The 18,398-nt window shown below is 53.4% G+C and overlaps 1 protein-coding gene across 2 annotated transcripts in view; it reads left to right on the top strand.

The window, feature by feature from the left end:
- The window catches only part of PHKA1 (phosphorylase kinase regulatory subunit alpha 1), a 59,500-nt gene extending 42,756 nt beyond the window's left edge, over positions 1-16,744 (top strand). The window contains exons 20-33 of one of the 2 annotated variants that reach the window (XM_067548523.1): positions 2,552-2,646; positions 3,328-3,467; positions 4,220-4,376; positions 4,849-4,928; positions 5,302-5,380; positions 5,516-5,645; positions 7,535-7,636; positions 8,302-8,417; positions 9,919-9,957; positions 11,488-11,532; positions 12,385-12,555; positions 13,687-13,740; positions 14,967-15,167; positions 15,624-16,744. In XM_067548523.1, coding sequence (XP_067404624.1) covers positions 2,552-2,646; positions 3,328-3,467; positions 4,220-4,376; positions 4,849-4,928; positions 5,302-5,380; positions 5,516-5,645; positions 7,535-7,636; positions 8,302-8,417; positions 9,919-9,957; positions 11,488-11,532; positions 12,385-12,555; positions 13,687-13,740; positions 14,967-15,167; positions 15,624-15,797 — 1,583 coding nt within the window. In that variant the 3' untranslated portion in view covers positions 15,798-16,744. The remainder of the gene's footprint in view (positions 1-2,551; positions 2,647-3,327; positions 3,468-4,219; positions 4,377-4,848; positions 4,929-5,301; positions 5,381-5,515; positions 5,646-7,534; positions 7,637-8,301; positions 8,418-9,918; positions 9,958-11,487; positions 11,533-12,384; positions 12,556-13,686; positions 13,741-14,966; positions 15,168-15,623) is intronic. The other variant, XM_067548522.1, reaches the window with a different exon arrangement.
- Positions 16,745-18,398: the final 1,654 nt, after the last annotated feature.

Raw genomic sequence — 18,398 nt, 5'->3', positions numbered from 1 at the left:
CGCTAGCACTGATGTAAATGCTTGTGCACGTGGGCCTCAGGTGACCTTAGTATTTATGTCTCTGCAGATGCACCATTGCTAAAAAGCAGGAACAAAAACTTCTAGTGTTAGATGCCAGCTCTTTCTGCTTTAAGAAAGGAAAGGGTGGCAGCAGCCTTCTGAAATCTCACTCAGGACCCTTACAAAATACTGCTTCCAACACGCCTCTCATTTGGGACCAAATTGTGTGCAACTCTTTTGCCAAGTGGTGCTCCAGCCCTCCGAAGATCAGGGCTGTTGCATATTTCAGTATCATGGTTAGAATGTGGGTTGGGTCCAGTCTAGACAGAAAAGACTAGGTTGTGTTCACAATGGGTCTGAAATCTGTAGTAGGGACGGGTCCACTGACCACTCACCGAGGTGGGCAAGTGGAGAGTCTGATCTGGGCTCTCACTCTGAGAGTGGCAACCAGGTGCCAAAAATAGAGCTGGACAAAATCCTTCAGATGCATAGTTTATTTGCCACAAGATTAAGTTCTGGGTCAATCACTATTCACAAATTGGGGTGGCATTTGGTGAATACTTTCAAACAAAAGAAAATGAAGACTTGACTTTTAAAAAGAAAAAACCCAGAGGGGTAGTCATGTTAGTCTGCATACAGCAAAAACAATGAGAGTCCTGTAGCACTTTAAAGAGTAACACATTTCTGCAGGCATAAACTTTCGTGGGCTGCAACCCACTTCGTCAGATGCAAAGAAAAAGTGTTTAGAAATGTAGCTTAAACTTGTTTTTTAACGGAAAATTCCTGAAAACAAAACAAAATGAAAAACAGTGAAAAGCAGCCTCTAAGCACCTGAAGAGGGGGTTCCAAGTTGGATGGAGCTAGGCTGTTCTCAGTGGTGGTAGATGACAGAACAAGGAGCAATAGTCTCAAGTTGCAGTGGGGGAGGTCTAGGTTGGATATTAGGAAAGCTTTTTCCCTAGGAGGGTGGTGAAGCATTGGAATGGGTTACCTAGGAGGGGGTGGAATCTCGGTTGTTAGAGGTTTTTAAGGCCTGGCTTGACAAAGCCCTGGCTGGGATGATTTAGTTGGGGTTGGCCCTGCTTTGAGCAGGTGGTTGGACTAACTGAACCTCCTGAGGTCCCTTCCAACCCTCATCTTCTATGATTCTATGACAAGGAAATTTTTGTTTCAGGTTAAATGAAATATTTTATTTGACCCCAAACTTACATACCTATATGTATATAGATATAGATATTTTTTCAGATGTTTTTGGCATGGCAACCAAAAAAAAATAAAAATTGCCCAGCTGTAGTTGTGGCACCATGCCCTTCCCATATGGCTAACTGGGAGCAGGGTCCTGGCACGGAAAAGGTTGAGGACTGGTCTGTGAGCATCATCTACAGCATGCTGCCAGGACACTGGCTGTAGCTGTTTAACTGTTCCAATCCTGTTGGGCTACAGCCGTTGGGCGAAGTTAAATGTGGTTACAAGTCATGGCAGTGGCGGGGCCTAACTGATATGGGTGTAGTAGGTCAGGGCACTGGTCCTCTCCGCTCTTGAGGACACCAGTGTTACAACTGACCGAAGACCAACTGTGCCGTCTGCGTGAGGCACGGGGCCATTGCCCAGGGTCAGCGTTCACTGACGGATACAAGGGGTTAAACATCTGCAAAGAAACATCTGCCTGTCCCCACCAGTGCGTTTGCCCTTCCTTTGTCAAGGCTGGTGGTACTACAGTGGGCAGGTGAAGCTAATCTGCTTCTAGAGCATTATTAGTGCTCCACAGAAATTAACCCATCAAGGTAAGGTGGGTAAGTATTAACTGCTTGGCTTCCCCATCTGTAAAATAAGGGGAAGAAACTTCCCCAAGGCTGCAGAGGGTGTCAGTGTCAGAGCCAGATTTAGTGAGTCCCTGGTTGCAGTGGTACACAGCTGCTGATAAAACCCCCCGAGTAAATCCTCCCTGTGTCATGGCCAGCAGGTCCCAGCTGCCATTCTTCTCCTCCTGCCCTCTTCTCCTGCTGATCTAGCCCTTTGTTAAAGCTGCCTCAAGAAGATCCTCTTGTCAAGCTTCCAAAGAGCCACCCGTGGTAACTGCGAGAAGGCAGCAGAGCACTGCCCCCTCTGCTCTCCCTGTGAGGCCTGTGTGTGAAATCTCTGGAGCATTAACCCCTGTTCTGTTGTGCTGGGTTAATCAAGCAATTAAGTAGTGTATAAAACCCTGCAGTGCTTAAAGGCTCAAGTAATTAATCTTGGCTGCAGCATATCCTCCTGAGTATAAACCCGTGTCAATTAGGGTTCCGGTGCCTTGCAGCCCCTATAGAAATTCCTGAGAGATTAGAAGCTATTAAATAGGCAGTTCCCCTCCCAGTCACATTCACCTGGAAGGTGGGACCAGGATACTCCCATCCCTTCTAAGCACATCAGCCCGCAAAGCTGGCGGCTAGGTAAACAAGGATTTAAAACTCTCCCAAGCAGCTGAGAGCAGGGCAGGTCTCCATATGCTGCTGGGTGAATTGCAACCTGCTGAAGTTTAATGCTGAACAGAACGAATGTTGGTTTCTTGCAGATGTCAACATGTACATCCCGTCCAAGCTGTTCCAGGCCTCCCAGCCTTCCGTCCACTTGCTGGGCTCCACACACAAGCCCCACCAGGATGGCCAGGTGAACCTGAGCAGGGCAGGTGCTGGGGGTGCTGAATGCGTCCCGGCCTCGAGAGCCAACTTCCTGGCTTCTAAACTTGTCTAGTGTGTCTGCCCAGCCAGGACATACCCTGGGTGGAGCAGCAGAGTGAATGTGGGGAAATGGCCTAAGTGTCACCTGGGAGCAGCTAGAGATGTGGGCTCTTGCTTTCCTGGATAGTTCCAGGCAGCTTGGGGGAGGCTATCTATAGCAGACAGGCAAGTGAGGTATGAACCACCGGCCTCCACAGAGTCAGGCCGCTGGGGAAGAAGGGAAGTGCTGCTGCTCTCCCATGCAACATGATGGGGCAGTGGAGGTGGGTCTGTGAGGAGCAGGTCTGGGGAAGAATCTGCCCACATCAGAGAGGATAGGGTGGAGCGGGGTTATTAGCAGAGCATCCTGGCTCGTGAACCAGCCCCAAGCTGGGGTCCTTGCAAGCAGAGTGCTCTCCTAGCTGTGGGCTGGTTCTTGCTTTGCAGTGACTGTCCATCTGTTAGCTGGTGCCATGGCTTTGGCCAGCGTTCGGAGCTGGCATTAACCAGGGCAGAGCAGAGCCAAAGGCCAAGCCAGCTGCCCCAAGTGGGGTGCCCTGGGGTTCTAGGGCAAGAGTCAGGACGTCAGCTAGAGCTCTAACATGAAACCCAAATGACCTCTCTCCTCCAGATTCCCTCGCTCCACAGCGTGGTGAACCTCCCCAGAGACAAGGCTGGGAACGTGGACTGCAGGGCCCTGGTGGCTCAGCTGCGAGAGTGCTCCACCCTACAGGAGCAGGCCGACCTCCTCTACATGCTGCACACCCTCAAGTAGGAGCCTGGCCGACCCTCACCCTCCCTTACCCATGAAGCCCTTTATATCGCTTTGCCCTCGGCTTCATCGCCCTGACCCTAAAATTCCCACCGCCAGTGAGACGCTTAGGTGTTGCCCACTCGGGAGAGGCAAGATGACTGGTTCCCTGTGCTTCCGCCTTTATAACTTGGCTGGGAAATGTTTGCCAGATGTGACCCTGACAGGAGTTTCCAAAATAATGCCGTTAGCATGGATCCACCTCTTAGCACTGCAGGGCAGGGCGGGACCTTGAGAGATCACCTAGTCCAGCACCCTGCGTTAAGGCAGGACCATATAAACCTCGATCATCCCTGATGGGGGTTTGTCCAACCTGTTCTTAAAACCGCCAGTGACGGGGATTCCACAACCTCCCTGGGTCACCTGGCCCAGTGGGTTTGTGATAGCACCTCTAATGGGATCTGGGCCTTGTTGTTCTGGGCAGTACACACGTTATAAGAGATGCAGAATTTGCTGCCTCTAAAGGAATTAGTTGGGTACAGTTCTCAAGAGCTGGCGGCCCCGTTGGGTTCCCTCGGCCCTGTGCATTGGTGAGCGCAGCATTTGCTGGCGAGGAGAGCCGCCACCTCCGTGTGTGTTACCGTGGTGATTCTGAACAGTCACGTGTTGCTCTGTGCGAGGGTGCTGGTGCTGCAGAGGAGTTTGAGGGGGGCTGGGTGAATGGCCCTGCTCGCATAGTCTTGGCTGTGACCTGGGACCTCCTTGAATGCAGGGGGCCTGACTGGGACACGGAAATCGATGGCCAGCCTGGTGCAACAGTCAAGGAGCTGCTCACTGAGCTGTATGTCAGTGTGGGGGCGACCCGCCAGTGGGCCCTGATCCGCTACATCTCCGGGATCCTGAAAAAGAAGGTGGAAGCTCTCGATGAGGTGAGCCCTGGGCACAGGGGCCTTGCTCTGATCCCTGCCCTGTGGGAAGGGGCAACGAAAGGGCAAATCAATGCCCGCCTTCAGAAATACCCCGACTGCAGTCTTCTCAGAGGCATGTCCTATCTGTGACAGTCCTCTTAGATTTCTGAGACACCATGAGGACATGCTCACGTAAGAGTATGTGGCCTGGATGTCCATGACTCTGACAGCTGGAGCGGGGAGCACTGGGCCCTGCTAAAAGCCAGGCCCATCATGGTGGAGATTTGCAGACGGTACAGAAAATCCTGCTCTGGGGGTGGGGGAGATCTCACATCAAGGTGGTGCCAATACAAACCCTGCAGTGAAGATGGAGCTCCAGAAAATAATCCTATAAGCCCCATTGCAAGGCGTGGGTGAAGCTCTTGCTGGGAGGCTGGGGCGGGTCTGGCTGTTGAGCATCCGTAACCAAGTGTGTGGTGGTGTCTCTGTTTAGGCCTGCACTGACCTCCTGTCTCATCAGAAGCACTTGACAGTGGGGCTGCCTCCAGAGCCTCGTGAGAAGACGATCTCTGCGTGAGTTCAGGGTCTTTTGCCTCCGTGTACCATAGGGGCTGATACAACTGCATTAGTCAGCCTGATGCAGGGGTCAACTTTGGGGTGAGGGGGTGGGGAGAGGAACACAACAGATGGCGAATACTCTCCCAGGCTGCGCCTCTGCCTGCCCGTAGGAAAGAGGCCAAGGCTGTCCCAGCTCCCTCTCCCCTGGGCCTCACTAGCTGTGTGCATCATGCTGGACATGGTGACCTCAAAGCAGGTGAGGAAACAGGTGAGAGACATCTTAAAGGCAGGCAAAGGGGCATCAGCCCTGCTTTGAGGGATTGTAGATCGTGCCTGCCCTGTGGCTGTGTGTGCTGGGATCTCACCTTCATTCCCACTATCTCCTCAGCCCCGTTCCGTATGAGGAACTCACCCGCCTGATTGACGAAGCCAGCGAGAAGAACATGAGCGTCTCGATCCTGACTCAGGTGACAGGGCTGAGCCCAGCCAGCTCCCGGCCCCTGGGAGGCTTGGAGCCTGTTGGTGCCCTCGGAGGCTAGAGGAGGTGTCTGTTCCTGTGAGTGGCTGTCTTGTGACCTGGGTCTCCCTGCTTTTCTGTTCAGGAAATCATGGTCTACCTGGCCATGTACATGCGCACCCAGCCCGCCCTCTTCGCAGAGATGTTCCGCCTGCGCATTGGGCTCATCATCCAGGTGATGGCAACGGAGCTGGCACATTCCCTGCACTGCTCAGGTACCAGCCCGAGTCTGGTGTCCAGTCTCAACGGGTGGTGGCTCTATCTAGAAGCATTTTGGGGTTCCATTGTGCTAAACACTCTACATTGCTAGAGACCGTCCCTCCCCCTAGAGCACTTACAGTCTAAACAGACAACACAAAGCATGGCAGCATCCCTCTAACCTCCCAGCCTGCTCCTGGATGACCAGGGCCCCTGGAATATGGAACAGCGGGATTGTGTTGCATGTTGCACCACAACTGGCAGATTAGCATAGTGGCTGCCTTTGTCCAACACAGACTGGGTGGGTTAGGTGTCCAGCACAGTTTCTTACCCCAGAAAAGCCTTCCCCAGATAGGACAGGGCTGTGATCACAACCTGTCCCTCAGACTTCCACTGCAAGACCTCTGGAATATATGGGAATCTCTATGGGCCCCTGTATGTGGGCACCTTGTGTCTGAGTAATGTGGTTGTATAGTCAAACTTGCTGAATAGATGGGGCCTATAAAATAAAACCCCTGGGGAAAATGTGCAAGGCAGATGCCTAACTAGCAGAAGCACTAAGTGTTCAGTAGTACCAAAAATATAGCACATCCCTCTTCACCAGCTCTGCCCCTTTTAGTTTGGTGGGGGTGGGTGGGTGGGGGGGGGTTAGTGGGTTGTTGTTTTTTTTCTGTTTAAAAACTTGGCTACCTGCTCAAAAAGGTCCAAATCCTCTCTGTGCACTAGCTTGTTGGAGCAGGGATCCTGAAAGATGCTGAGGTGTGAGAACAACTTTGCCAAGGGGAGTTGTTGGAATGTTTGATTTTTGGGGTGGTGTGAAACTGTTCCTCACTTTGAAGGGACACAGTCACGCTTGGATCGGGGACCAATTGACCCTGCAAGTGCTACAAGTAAACGCCTTGGATCAGAGTGGAGGGATGGCCCAGAGCAAAGGCCACTAGCCTGGGACCTGGGATAACCAGGTTCAATTCCTGCTCTGCCACAGACTCACTGTATGAACTTAGGCAGGTCATTTAGGCCAGGTCTACACTTAAATTGTAGGTTGACATAGCTACATCATTCAGAGGTGTGAAAAATCCAACCCCCTCAGCACCATGCCTACGCCAGCCTAACCCCCAGCATAGACACAGCTAGGTCTACAGAAGAATGCTTCTATCCACCGAGCGAGTGGGGCAGGCGGTGGTCTTACAGCCATGGAAAGACCCTTCCATCAATGTCTACGGTATGGGTTTATGCCAACACAGCTATGGTGCTGTAGTTGTGCTGCTATCGACCCTGTAGTGTAGACATGCTCTTAGTCTTCCTTTGCCTCAGTTCCCCATCTGTAAAATGGGGGAAATACCTGTGAAGTAGGGTGTGTCATGGGGAAAAATACAGTAAAAATTGTGAGATGCTCGGTGGTAATGGGAGGCATAGAAGTGCCTTGGATAGACTGATCACAAGAGAACAGGTTTCTCTAAGTATGTGCACATTTAACAGCATAGTCAGTTTCACTCTTTGGTGGGTTTTTCGCAGTGATTGGGGGAGCGGGCGGGGAGGGAGTGGAGCGATTGAGTTGGGCCAGATTTGGCCAGGGGCCATGAGGCAAGTGTTGCACCTGACACCCTTCTTCCGTCCCATGCTTGTAATGGACTGGATCCCAGGTTGACAGTATCACTTGGCCATATCTGCTCTCTTCTGGGAAGGCAGGGCAGGAGGAGACTCAAGCTCTTCATTCATAAATCCTGGTGTGTATCTAATGTATGGAAACACCTGGATTAACATGTGCCCCTCGAGCCAGGAACCTCTCGTGCTAGAACTTCCTCTAAGAATCCTCCCTTCTTCCTAATGATGTTGAATGTCACCTTGGAGGGGAGGCTGCCAACATGATTCCCTCCTTTCACTCCCATTAATCTCTGCTCTCTAGCTGAAGAAGCCACCGAGAGCTTGATGAACCTCAGTCCTTCAGATATGAAGAGTCTTCTACACCACATCCTTTCTGGCAAGGAGTTCGGGGTGGAAAAGAGCGGTGAGTCTGTTTGACGAAGCTGAAATCTGTAAGTGGCTCCCTCTAAAATGATGAGAGAGAATCTTAGAGGTGAAACTGCACCATAAACACACTCTGCTCTGGTCTGCCTCCTTCCCAGCCACTCAGAACTGTCCATTTCCTCTGACAGCCCAGGCGTGTGCATCTTGCCATAACTTATTTTGAGCTATGATGTCCTTCACACACCAAAGCCATGGCTGTTGGCACTCTGAGAGACCCTGGTCGTTCAGCCGCATCTTCCATTGCAGTTCAAGCTGTCTGAATACATACAGATGTGTTCTGAGCCCAGCCCAGAATTCAGTATTAAAAGAACCCCTCCCCCCCCCCTTGTTTGGTGGTGAAACAGATGGACACTGCCAGAGCATGGAGCAGGCATCAGTCAGGGATGAAAGGAGAGCACTGGTGACAGAGGAAACTCCTCCTTCCGGGCCACTCTTTCGTGTAGTTATGGGCTTCTGAGAATGTTAAAGCAGGGTCACCCCAGGTCTTGGTGTCCTGGGAGCGGTCCAGTGGCGGGTCCTGCTCACTGGAGGTGCCTTGGGGGCGTTGGGCTCTGGAGAGCGAGATGCCTTGGCTGTCGCCGAGTTTGTGTCCTGGGAGCTCTTGCAGTGAATTCTGACAGGCCTGTCCCTTCTCCTCCCTTGCAGTGCGTTCTGTTGATTCAACCCTAACCCCTGCTATTTCCATCCGTGAGGTTGGCGCTGTCGGAGCAACTAAAACCGAGCGCGCTGGGATAGTGAAGCTGAAGAGCGAGATCAAACAGGTGAGTGCTGGGTGGGGGTCAGGCTGTGTGAGAGCTGGCTGGGGGGGCACTGATTGGGGGTAGTTGTGGGCAGGCGCGTGTGGGATGGGCTGTGGCAGGGGCTGGCTGATTTTACTGGTATCTTGGTTTTGCTGACGTTTCAGAAGGCAATAGGTGGAGAAGCGGTATAGTAGCAATGCAGGTGTGCACCCCACTGCCTAAAGCCAGATGGGATGAGAACTACCCAGCTGTCATGGGCCCTGTATTGCTAACAGCTAGTGAGAGTTGCCACTTTTTGCTCAAGTGACAGGGGCAGGGACCGCACTTCAGAGCTCGATGTCCACCATTGGCAGGAAATCCCCAGTAGCCAGTGTGTGGCATGGTGTGGGCATTGGTTCCTGGCACGCCCTGGTAGCTCTCCAGAAGATCTCCAGTAGTTTTTCCTTGTCCACCTGGCTCTGCAGGCTCACTCCTGTATCTTCCCCTGCACGCTTGCTAGTGGGCTGCTGAACCAAGCTTAGGATTCCTTTGAGAGGCACGAGGGGCCCTGTTGCCTGAGGAAGGCAAGAAATGGTGCTGGCTGCAATGAGTCACTGAGAAGACATTGCTGGGGCTACTCTCTAACCCCACCTCCCCTCAGGCCCTTGGCTCCAGTATTGCAGCTGAGTTATAAAGAAAACTAGGAATGCTGCATCCTGGGATATATTTCGCTATGGAACCTGTGGTGCTTCTGTCTTCTGTACCCCTTGAACTCTGAACTCGGCAGACTGGCAGCCATGCTGTGCCCCTCTCCGAGCAGGTCGCCATGGGCGGGGGGCACACAACATGCGTTCTCCTAGTGATTCTGTTATAGGGCTGGTCTGTGTGGAAAGCCAGGTTAGCCCACCGTGTGAATCTGAGCCAATATTGAGCACTCTGGTGTGTGCATGCAGATTTCAGTTTGGGGGCTTCCTTTTGTTTTAACTTACATTGGCTGGGAACAGACTTAAGTGAAACTGAAATAAGCTTGTCCATCCAGGGGTTTGCATTGCCTTTCCATGTAAACGAACCCTTAGATCTGTTGTTCTGATGAAAGCGTCTGCTGTTTGAGTGCGAGGGTGGAAAAGTGGTGAGGACTGTATTGGTGAAGATGGGGTCACGAGAGGAAGGGCGGCCCAGTGGTTAGGGCACTGAGCCATGGGACACCCTGCCTCCGTTCCCTGCTCTGGCAGGGCAAGTCACTCAATTTCCGGGCCTCAGTTCCCCATGTCTATGACGGGGATGTAGCCCTGCCCTGCTGCCGAGGGCTGTGGTGCGGATAAATGCTTCAGAGCTGGTGGTGATCTCCGGCGGCCCATAGAAGTACCTTAGACAGATGCCGACCTCAGCGTAAAGGGGGTGGTAGAGAACTGGAAGGTGTAAGTTATGCATCTAACTGTGCTGTGCTTATAAGCCAGACTCTCCCGTGCGCTGTGAAATGCAGCATAGCTGTATTGCAGCCCAGTCGCATTGCCTATATCGTGATCTCCTTTTTATCTTTCAGCAACTGGATAAACGTAGGCAGTCTCTGAGGGAGAGTAAGGTGAAACCACCAATATTCCCTTCAAGCCTCAGCTTACTCAGCAACCTTGTGCACCCAGAAAGCTTCTGAGCATGCATGAGCTAATGGGCTTGTTTCAAACCATAGCAAGAGAGCTGGCTTTCCCCTCTGATAGCTTAGGGTTCTCAGGGCTTGGCTCTCTGGCTTGAGCTACTGGGAGCTACAGTTGGGTCATTTGAAAGGACCAACCAGCAAACTCCAGTCCAGGGCTGTGAACGAGAGAGACTGGGGTGGGGTTGGGACTGGGTTCTGGTCCTCAACTGGTGGGGACTTCTGGCCTGGGAAGCTGTGACGAAAGGGTGGGACCCAATGTTTGCGTCTCTCTAAGCCAGATTAATAGCCTTGCCATTCTGGGACCTAGTTTGGAAACTATTCCAGTTCTCAGGCCACTAGCCCAGGGCCTGGGTGCTCAGGTTCCTGGTGGGGCTGGGAGAGGAACAGGAAGGACAGCCCTGCCATAGCAGTTATGAAGGATCAGTGGTGAGGCGCACTCAGCAGGCCTCTTCCCAGGACCCCTCTGGGGAGACCCTTTGGCCAGAGAAGGCCTCTGTCTTATTCATCTGTCCCTTAGCAATGCAGGCAGAGTCCTAGGTGGGAGAAGAGATGGGGACCCACGGAAACCAAACCAAACGATGGTGCTCTGTTCCATGCTGTTTGCATAACCATGGAACCGCTAGAACTCCCTGGGTCAGAGGCCTGCAGTGCAGTGCAGTGAAGCGAAGTGAAGCAGACAGCAGATCACTATGCTGTGCTCGCAAGCCAGACTTGGCCTTGTGCTGTGGAATACAGCACAACTATATTGTTGCCTCCAGACACATTGCAGGACTTGTGTGGTGCCCTGCTAGCAAATGATCAGATAAACCCCCATGCAATTCAGCCCCTGCTCTCCCTTCCCCGGCTGCCTAATAGAGCAGTAGGCAACACTGAATTCGCTTCCTTCTCCGGTCACTCTGGGACTAGCTAGCGGCTACTGCAGTGCTGATGTGATGAGCTTGTTGGCTCTCTTCACGCCCCATGATAAGGGGCCCCTATCCCACATCAGCATAGTTGTTGGGGTGGTGTAGGGCTCTGCCTGAATAGATCTAGAAGCTCCAGGACCCCCCTCCTGAGATCCTAGCCAGGCTGAGGGGCTGAATGTGCCCTGCCTGTACCTGCTGTGTCCTAAAGCCACCCACAGTCTCGCACGGGGTAAGTCTGGAAGGGAAGCCCAGCTCCTCGATTTCGCACTTTGCAGTGTCCCCTTGTAAAAACTAAGCTCTTTAACCAGCCTCTCCAGGCGCCCACCTGGCTCTTTAATCCTCCACCCATGTATGTTCCTTCCCCTCTTACAGCTTTGGTTTAATGTGATTCTCTCTGTGGTGCAGCTTCCTAAACTGACTCTAAAGTCTCTGGCTAGCCACAATCATCTGGGGCAGCCACTCAATGACACCAAGCTTTTCCCATGCTTCTGCTAATGCTGCTGCTGCCTGCTCCATCACATCAGTCTTTGACTGTCTCTTTTCTTCTTTCCAGTCCTGTGGCTTCCACTCTCTGGAAATGGATTCAGGATCTCCTCTGGTAACTTGCATCTTATGTTGACATTTGCAGTATGTCTGTCCTCGCAGCTGCAGCGAGCATTTTACTAGCTAGAGGCTTCACCCATCACTGAAATGCAGCCACTTCTGGGGTTGAATACCGCAGCCCTTTAGCAGTGGCTTGGAGAGCCATAGCTGTTTAAGGCAGGAAGCCAGCTGTGGCAGCATTAAGTACAAACTAGGAATGCAGCCACTTAGGAAGCCTCTTTCAGAGCAGGCTCTGCCACTTGGAGCTGAAGGTAGCTCTCCTCAGGGAAGCCAGCCAGAAGGAAATGGCACTGTCTGGTCAGTTTCCTGCCCTGTCCCTACCCCAGGCTGGGTGGGACCAGAAGGTAATGTGGTGCTTGGGACCCTACAAACTGCAAAGCCAGCTTTGGAGGCAGAGAATCCCATCTCCAGCTGCAACTGTGGGGCTTTAGAGAGGTGGAATGTAATAACCCCATCTGGCTTTTCCCCAGGGCACTGGTCTACGGGCCTGACTCAGGCAAAGATTGCCAAGGGGGTCTCTAGTGTCCACAAGCAGCGTTACCTCATCAGACAGCATTCTGTGTGCCATAGCCCATATTAGGACATTGGTTAAAGTTGATTGGAAGGGGACAGCGTCCTCTACTCAGTTACGTTTCTTGGTCTCCCCTACAAGTACTAGCCTGGCCTGACCCTTCTTGCATAGCTTGAGGGTTGCTGAGATCCCAGCACAGGGGGCCCAGGGCCAAGTGCATCTCTGCAGATAGAGCTAGGGAGTGAAGGAAGACCAGCCAACCGGGCTGCAAATAGGTGCTCTCTCCGGGGCTTCATCCTTGTCCTGTTGCCTTCACTGTAACTCTTTTGTGCTCAGAGTTCTGGACACTCCATCTTGCCCGCCGGGGGATCCTTTGCTAGCATGCTGGAAGATCAGGTCTCCAGAGACAGCCGCCATGGCCAGTGGCAGCGGAGAAGGCGGCTGGATGGAGCACTCAACAGGGTCCCGGTGGGGTTCTACCAGAAGGTCTGGAAAATCCTGCAGAAGGTGATGTGGCCTCATGCTGCCTCTTGACCAGCTGGCTTCCATGTGTGCCTGCGGGCGTGTATCTGGATGAATGTGTGAGCGAGCGCACATCCGTGCACCTGGCTTCCCATGATTCCCCAGCAGCACGCTCACCGCACCCTCGTGTATTCTAGCCCCCTGATACGATCCCCTACTGCTGCCTTGGAAGGCCTAGTCCAATAGATGCCAGCCAGGCAGGTTCCCAGGGTTTGCGGGGAGCTCTGTGACCAAAGCCCAGGTTTGAGCCTGTAAAGTGAGGTGCTTTTGATTAATGCTGGCAGCCTCGGCCTGCCCGCTGGCTTTGCAGCTGCAGCTAAACCCTGTTCCCAGGGCTGCATAGGTGTAAGAGGCCCCTGTCACCCCTGTGCTGACACAGGGACAGAGGGAGGCAGGTTGTGCCTCTCCTGTTCAGGGGCTGCAGGGGCACATGTGGCCCCCTGCACTAGCTAGGACAGCCCTCAGTGCAGCCCAGACATGCCCCTCTGCCGCTTGTAAACTGCAGCTAGAAGCCCAGATGGGTGTATGGCCTGGTGCAGGTGTTGCTGGGGAGGAACTCCGGCACAGGCCGAGCTGCCGGTTTGGAGGGAGGTCATGGTACCAAACCTGCTACTAGGGGCACGGTCATGCTGCAAGGTACGGATGTGGGACAGGCAGTACCAAACTTGGTAAATGGAAGCAAAGGGACTGTTGCAATCCAGCTCTTTGTTACTCTGCTGGGAGTTTGGATCTGAGCACTCGCTTTTAGTAAAAGGGGGTTTTCCTTCAGTGAAAAGCCTGTCTCTTGAGAGAACTGAATTCAGCCCTACCCCACTTAACCAAAGTGATATGAAGGCCCTTGTGCCAGTGAGTGTCCACCCTGACTTCAGCTGAAATAGCTAGTGGTGTGAGTCACAACGACTGCTGCTGCTGTGTCAGGTCCCTTTGCCGTGACAAGCCCGGAGCTTTACCACGTGTCCTCCACACGTGGGTGCTAATTGCATTTCTGAAGGCTGCGTGCTCGGCAAAATGCAGTTATTGGTTTGCTGGGTTTTAAAGATGGCACTAGGGGGATTCAGGATAGTGAACAGTGGCCTTTCTGGGCTGTGATCTCTAACCCTTGGTCTTATTCTGCAGTGCCATGGCCTCTCTATCGAGGGCTTTGTCCTTCCAGCCTCAACAACCAAAGAGGTAAGAGTTTTTGGGGGGTGGGGGGAATCAATTGACCTTCTAAGGGTAGATCCATGGAAAAGTGTGTGTGGGGGGGGAGAGAAGAGAGAGAGAGAGATCAATCCATATTAAAGGTATTCAAGTGGTCCAAGGTTAGGACATGCCAGAATTAAGGTTGCCTGTACCAAAAGAATCAGAATTTTTTTTTTTTTTTTTGACTGCTGACAAAGCCGTCTTTTCCCCAGGCTCATTCTCAAATGGCCACACTGTCTTTGTTCTAACTCCGTTGTCCTCCTCTTCCTCCCAGTCCCCAAAATAAATCCAGCTCAGGCAGAGAGTAAGGGTGGAAATGTCAGCTGGATAGTGAGGCATGTCAGCCTGCAAAACCACTGAGGATGGTTAGAATGAGAAGCATCAGGCAGCCTTAATGTAGGCATTGCTCCACTCCATCACGTGCTTGCTCGCACCCGCACCCCCCCCCCCCCCGGTATTTGCATAATTCAGCTCTTCTGCTCCCTCCCTGCCCATCTCCTTCCTCCTCCAGGGTAGACTAAACAGGACCTGGCTCTACCAGAACTTCAGCCCTTCTCCCCCACCACCCTCTCACTGGGGCTCTAATGGTTAACCAATTCCCCTCCTGGTTGGTGAGAGTCTCTCACTGCTCCCCCCCACCCCCCTCCCTCTGACTGAGGAGCAGCAGGGTCTCGATGCTGCTTTCCCCAGTGGGTGGGAGAAGGCCTGGTAGCGACACTGCTGAGCCTGCTGGTCAGTGCCTGCTCTCAGACCAGGCGCGGCACATCCAGTGGCTTTGTGGTGTCATCACCTAGCCCAGTCTGATGGCAGCTGCTTCTCCCGCATTGCAGCTGGCTGCTGGGCGAAGCATGATCTTCAGTGCCGAACTCAGGGCTGCCCCACCTTAGTGAGCCAGTTGCTCTGTCAATGTCTCTCCTGCAGCCGGTGCCTTCTATGGGGGGGCGCTCTGAGTCCAGGCACCTCAGTTCCATTCCACCGACTTGCTGGGGGACCCTGGGCAAGTCACTTTCCCTCTATGCTTCTGTTCATTCACCTACCCAATGGGACTAATGATACCCACCTATCGTAGAGAGATTCGCTATCTAATATGAAATGCTACAAAGTGCTAGATTGTGGGTGCTGGGCTGTGTGTGTGCTGGGAGCATTGTGGGGTTCCCTGGACCGTGGGCTACACCTGGGTGTGCATGATTGTTAATGTCTCTGATTTCTCACAGATGACTCCTGGGGAGATCAAGTTTTCCGTCCATGTGGAGTCCGTCTTGAACCGTGTCCCGCAGCCAGAATACAGGCAGCTCCTGGTAGAAGCCATTCTTGTCCTGACTATGCTGGCAGATGTGGAAATACACAGCATCGGGGGCATCATTGCAGTGGAAAAGATTGTGCACATAGCAAATGACTTATTCTGCGAAGAACAGGTACAGAGCCTGCCCTCCGCCATTGGGAATGAGTGAGACGAACCTGGCCTCTGGCAGTGTGGGGCCTGCGTTTGCACATGTCAGACATTCCTTAATACACCTGGGTGATGGCACAGAGAACTTGCAGCAGCAGTGCAGTTAACACCTTCTGCTGAGAGTCCATTAAAGACTCAAGCCCTGATGGCTAAGAATGATCCAGGGAGTGCTCAGATTCCTTGGAACCCAAAATCTGGGACGTGTTTCTTGCGATGGTGCTAAGGGTGAGGAGGAGGCGGCGGTGGGGCGTGGCAGGATTTGGGCAGTGGAGTTGGGGATAATGGGGCTTGATGCAGGGGGTGCTGACTGCTGGTGTGTAGGAAGGATTGCCTTGGGCTGTGAGCTTGGGGTTGGAAGTGATGTGTTACTGGGGTGGGCACTGGTGGCTAAATAACTCCCTTCTCTCTCTAACCAACACAGAAAGCCTTGGGTGCTGGTGACGACATTCTGGAGAAGGATCCCGCCACAGGCATCTGCACCTTGCTGTATGATAGCGCCCCTAGTGGCAGGTTTGGGACTATGACTTACCTCTCCAGAGCAGTGGCAACCTATGTGGAGGAGTTCCTCCCCAGCAGTGGCTGCACCATGCAATAGACCCATCTGGGCTTGCAGCTGGAGTTTACAAACATCTCGGGGGTCATGTTGAGGGGTCAAAGGCAGGTGTTAAGTTAGCTTGCTGGCAGACTGTCTCTGCACCAACCATTGTGCCAGGACAACCTGTTGGGTTCAGTGGAACCTACTGGCTCCTAGCTCCACGCTGGGGCAATAACCCCTCTGCTGCAATAGCTGTTCTCAGTGGGGGGAGCGCATCTCTTCTGAAGCCAAGTGATGTTGCAAGAGAGCAAGTCTGTGTGGTTAAACTGTGGCTGTATTCACATACAGCCATCCCAGCTCTCCCCGGCGCTGGACCCAGGATCTGGCTCACATGGGAAAGGCCTGTGCTGAAGGTCCCAGGGTTTGATCCTTGCTTGCATGTGGGTGTCTGTCTGCTCTTTACAATGCAGAACCTTGGGTGAGTAATGGGAGGAGGGGTCTGCAGACCTCATTGTAGGCTATGGAGCTCAGGCTGCCTTCTCCCTAGTTTCTCTCCATTGGTTTTCAACACGCTCTTGCTGCTCTAGCCCCAAATCTGAGTTGAATTTTAGAGGGTTTTATAAACTGATCCGTATCTTGGCCTGCTGCTTGGGCTTAGGCTGCGGTTGTGAGCCCAGAGCCGATCCTGCTAGCATTAATGCATTGAGCAATCCAAACCTAGTCCCTGCGCTCTGCTCCTGTTTGCTTACATGCTTCTTCCCAGTCTGCACCCCCTGCTCCTCTGCCCCACAGAGCTGTGAAGCCTTCGGAAACCAGGGAGTCCCTTCGGAGGGTGGGTACATCTAGACCCTGAACCAACTCCCCCCATCTGCCAGGAGCCGTGACAGAGAAGACTAACTCTGGGCTGGCTTGAAAGGGATTCCCCTAGCCCCATCCCACGCCATATTCAGCCAGGCTTTGGCAGGCTCTGTCCCTGCCCATCAGATCTGTTGCCGACTCATACTCCTGGAGTGCCTCTTCTGGCATGACGTGGCATATTGGTGACTGCCCCGCTCTCCTCGTCAGGATGTCAGTGGTCTGCAGTGGGTCGTGTCCCACTGGCCAGGCCACTCCATTGTTCCTCTTCCGGGGTATCCATGTCCCCACCGAATCTGACAGTAACGAGGTGGAACTATTGCCCTGGGCACCTCTCCAGTTTCACTCATTTGCCAGAGCCATGACTTCAGGCTCCCCTGGGAGCCCCTCAGCAGAACCCAAACACCAGATGAAACAAACACAGCAACTTCTGCCCAGCCCCGGCTTGATCTTTCAGCCATATTGGGTTCTCCCCAGTGCGTCCTCTTCTCTGGAGTCCTGCCCCTTTTCCAAGGCCCACCGCAAGCCCTAACTCCACTCCTGGCCCTTTCCCACTGTTCTTCTCTGCCTGGCTGCTGTCAGAGTGCTGTCCTTCCTGCAGATGGGGGCCTCCAGCTAACCTCTCCTGGCTCTCTTCTCCCACAGCTGGAGCCCCCTACAGCTGTACAAAGCAGGGCTAATAGAGCTCTCGGGCTCTAGTTAACCCCTTCAGAGTGAAGTGTGGCTTATGCTCCCCACTCAAGGCTGTGTCCAGCCTGGTGCAGATGTGTTCTGCCTCAGAGGTGTGGGACCTGGGCACGCAGGTGTCCCACACTTCACTCACTCATTGTCATGAGCAGACTGTCCCTGTCTTCCCAGGCCTCCCAATGGCCAGAGCAGTTCTTTCTGGCAGGGCCTCTTCTGCACGTCCTCTGCCACTGCGACCATCTCCTCGCACCCCATCCCATTCAGCTCCTCTGCAGCAAGGGCCTCCCTCTTTTCACCTAGGCCCTGGCAAGCTGCTGAGAGTCGGCAGTCACTTGCACGTCCCCCATTTTATTTGAGGCAGCATCTGAATCCCCACTGTGAGCTATCCAGTCTCTCCTGTGGGCTCTGCAGCCCCGAGGGAAACCAGCTCCTGCCCCAGCCACTGTTGCTGCCTCCTGTGTTCCACCTCTGCCTTCTTGTTCTTGTCTGGCTGCTAGGGCCATCACCTGGCACCAGGCAGTGCCTGTTTCCACCCACTCTCACTTACAGGCTTTCAGCTGCCCAGATAAACTCTGCAGGTGACTCTCTGCTGCTTGCCACCCTCCTTCAGCAGCCTCGAGCTGGGTTTCTAACACCTTTTGAGCCCTCCCCAGCAATCCCAGATTGCAGCTCTTCGTTCAGCCTAGTCCTTCCCTTCCTGCCAACCTTTTGCATCATCCTCTTCTGTACCAGGGCTGGGAATCCCTCCCCAGGATCACTGGCCGAGGAAGAGTCTCGGCCCCCCCAATCTGTATATTGCACCACTAGCCCTGTACCTCCACCTCTTCTTCGGTCGTGGGACACACCCACATTTCTACTGGATGTGAGATGGGCACTGGCAGGTGTTGGTCCACCTGCTGGGCCAGGAACCTGTTTCCCCTAACCAGCTTTTGTCCACATGACTTCTCCCCCTTAGCTAGCCCTGCATGTGGCAGTTTTTTCACCTTATCCAGGGAGGACCCTGCTTCATCAACTGCAGTATAATAACTCTTGTATCTATGCTCCATCCATGGACCGTCCTCGCTTGCTGCCCTGGAAGCAAACTGATTCCCTGGCCACCCCCAGAGGAACTCTGTTCAA

This window comes from Emydura macquarii, unplaced genomic scaffold (assembly GCF_026122565.2).
Source record: "Emydura macquarii macquarii isolate MOO-44397 ecotype Brisbane River unplaced genomic scaffold, CSIRO-AGI_Emac_v2 contig_1253, whole genome shotgun sequence".
Lineage (NCBI taxonomy): Eukaryota > Metazoa > Chordata > Testudines > Chelidae > Emydura > Emydura macquarii.
Note: the sequence above shows the minus strand (reverse complement) of the source record. Positions and strands in the feature narration are given on the sequence as shown.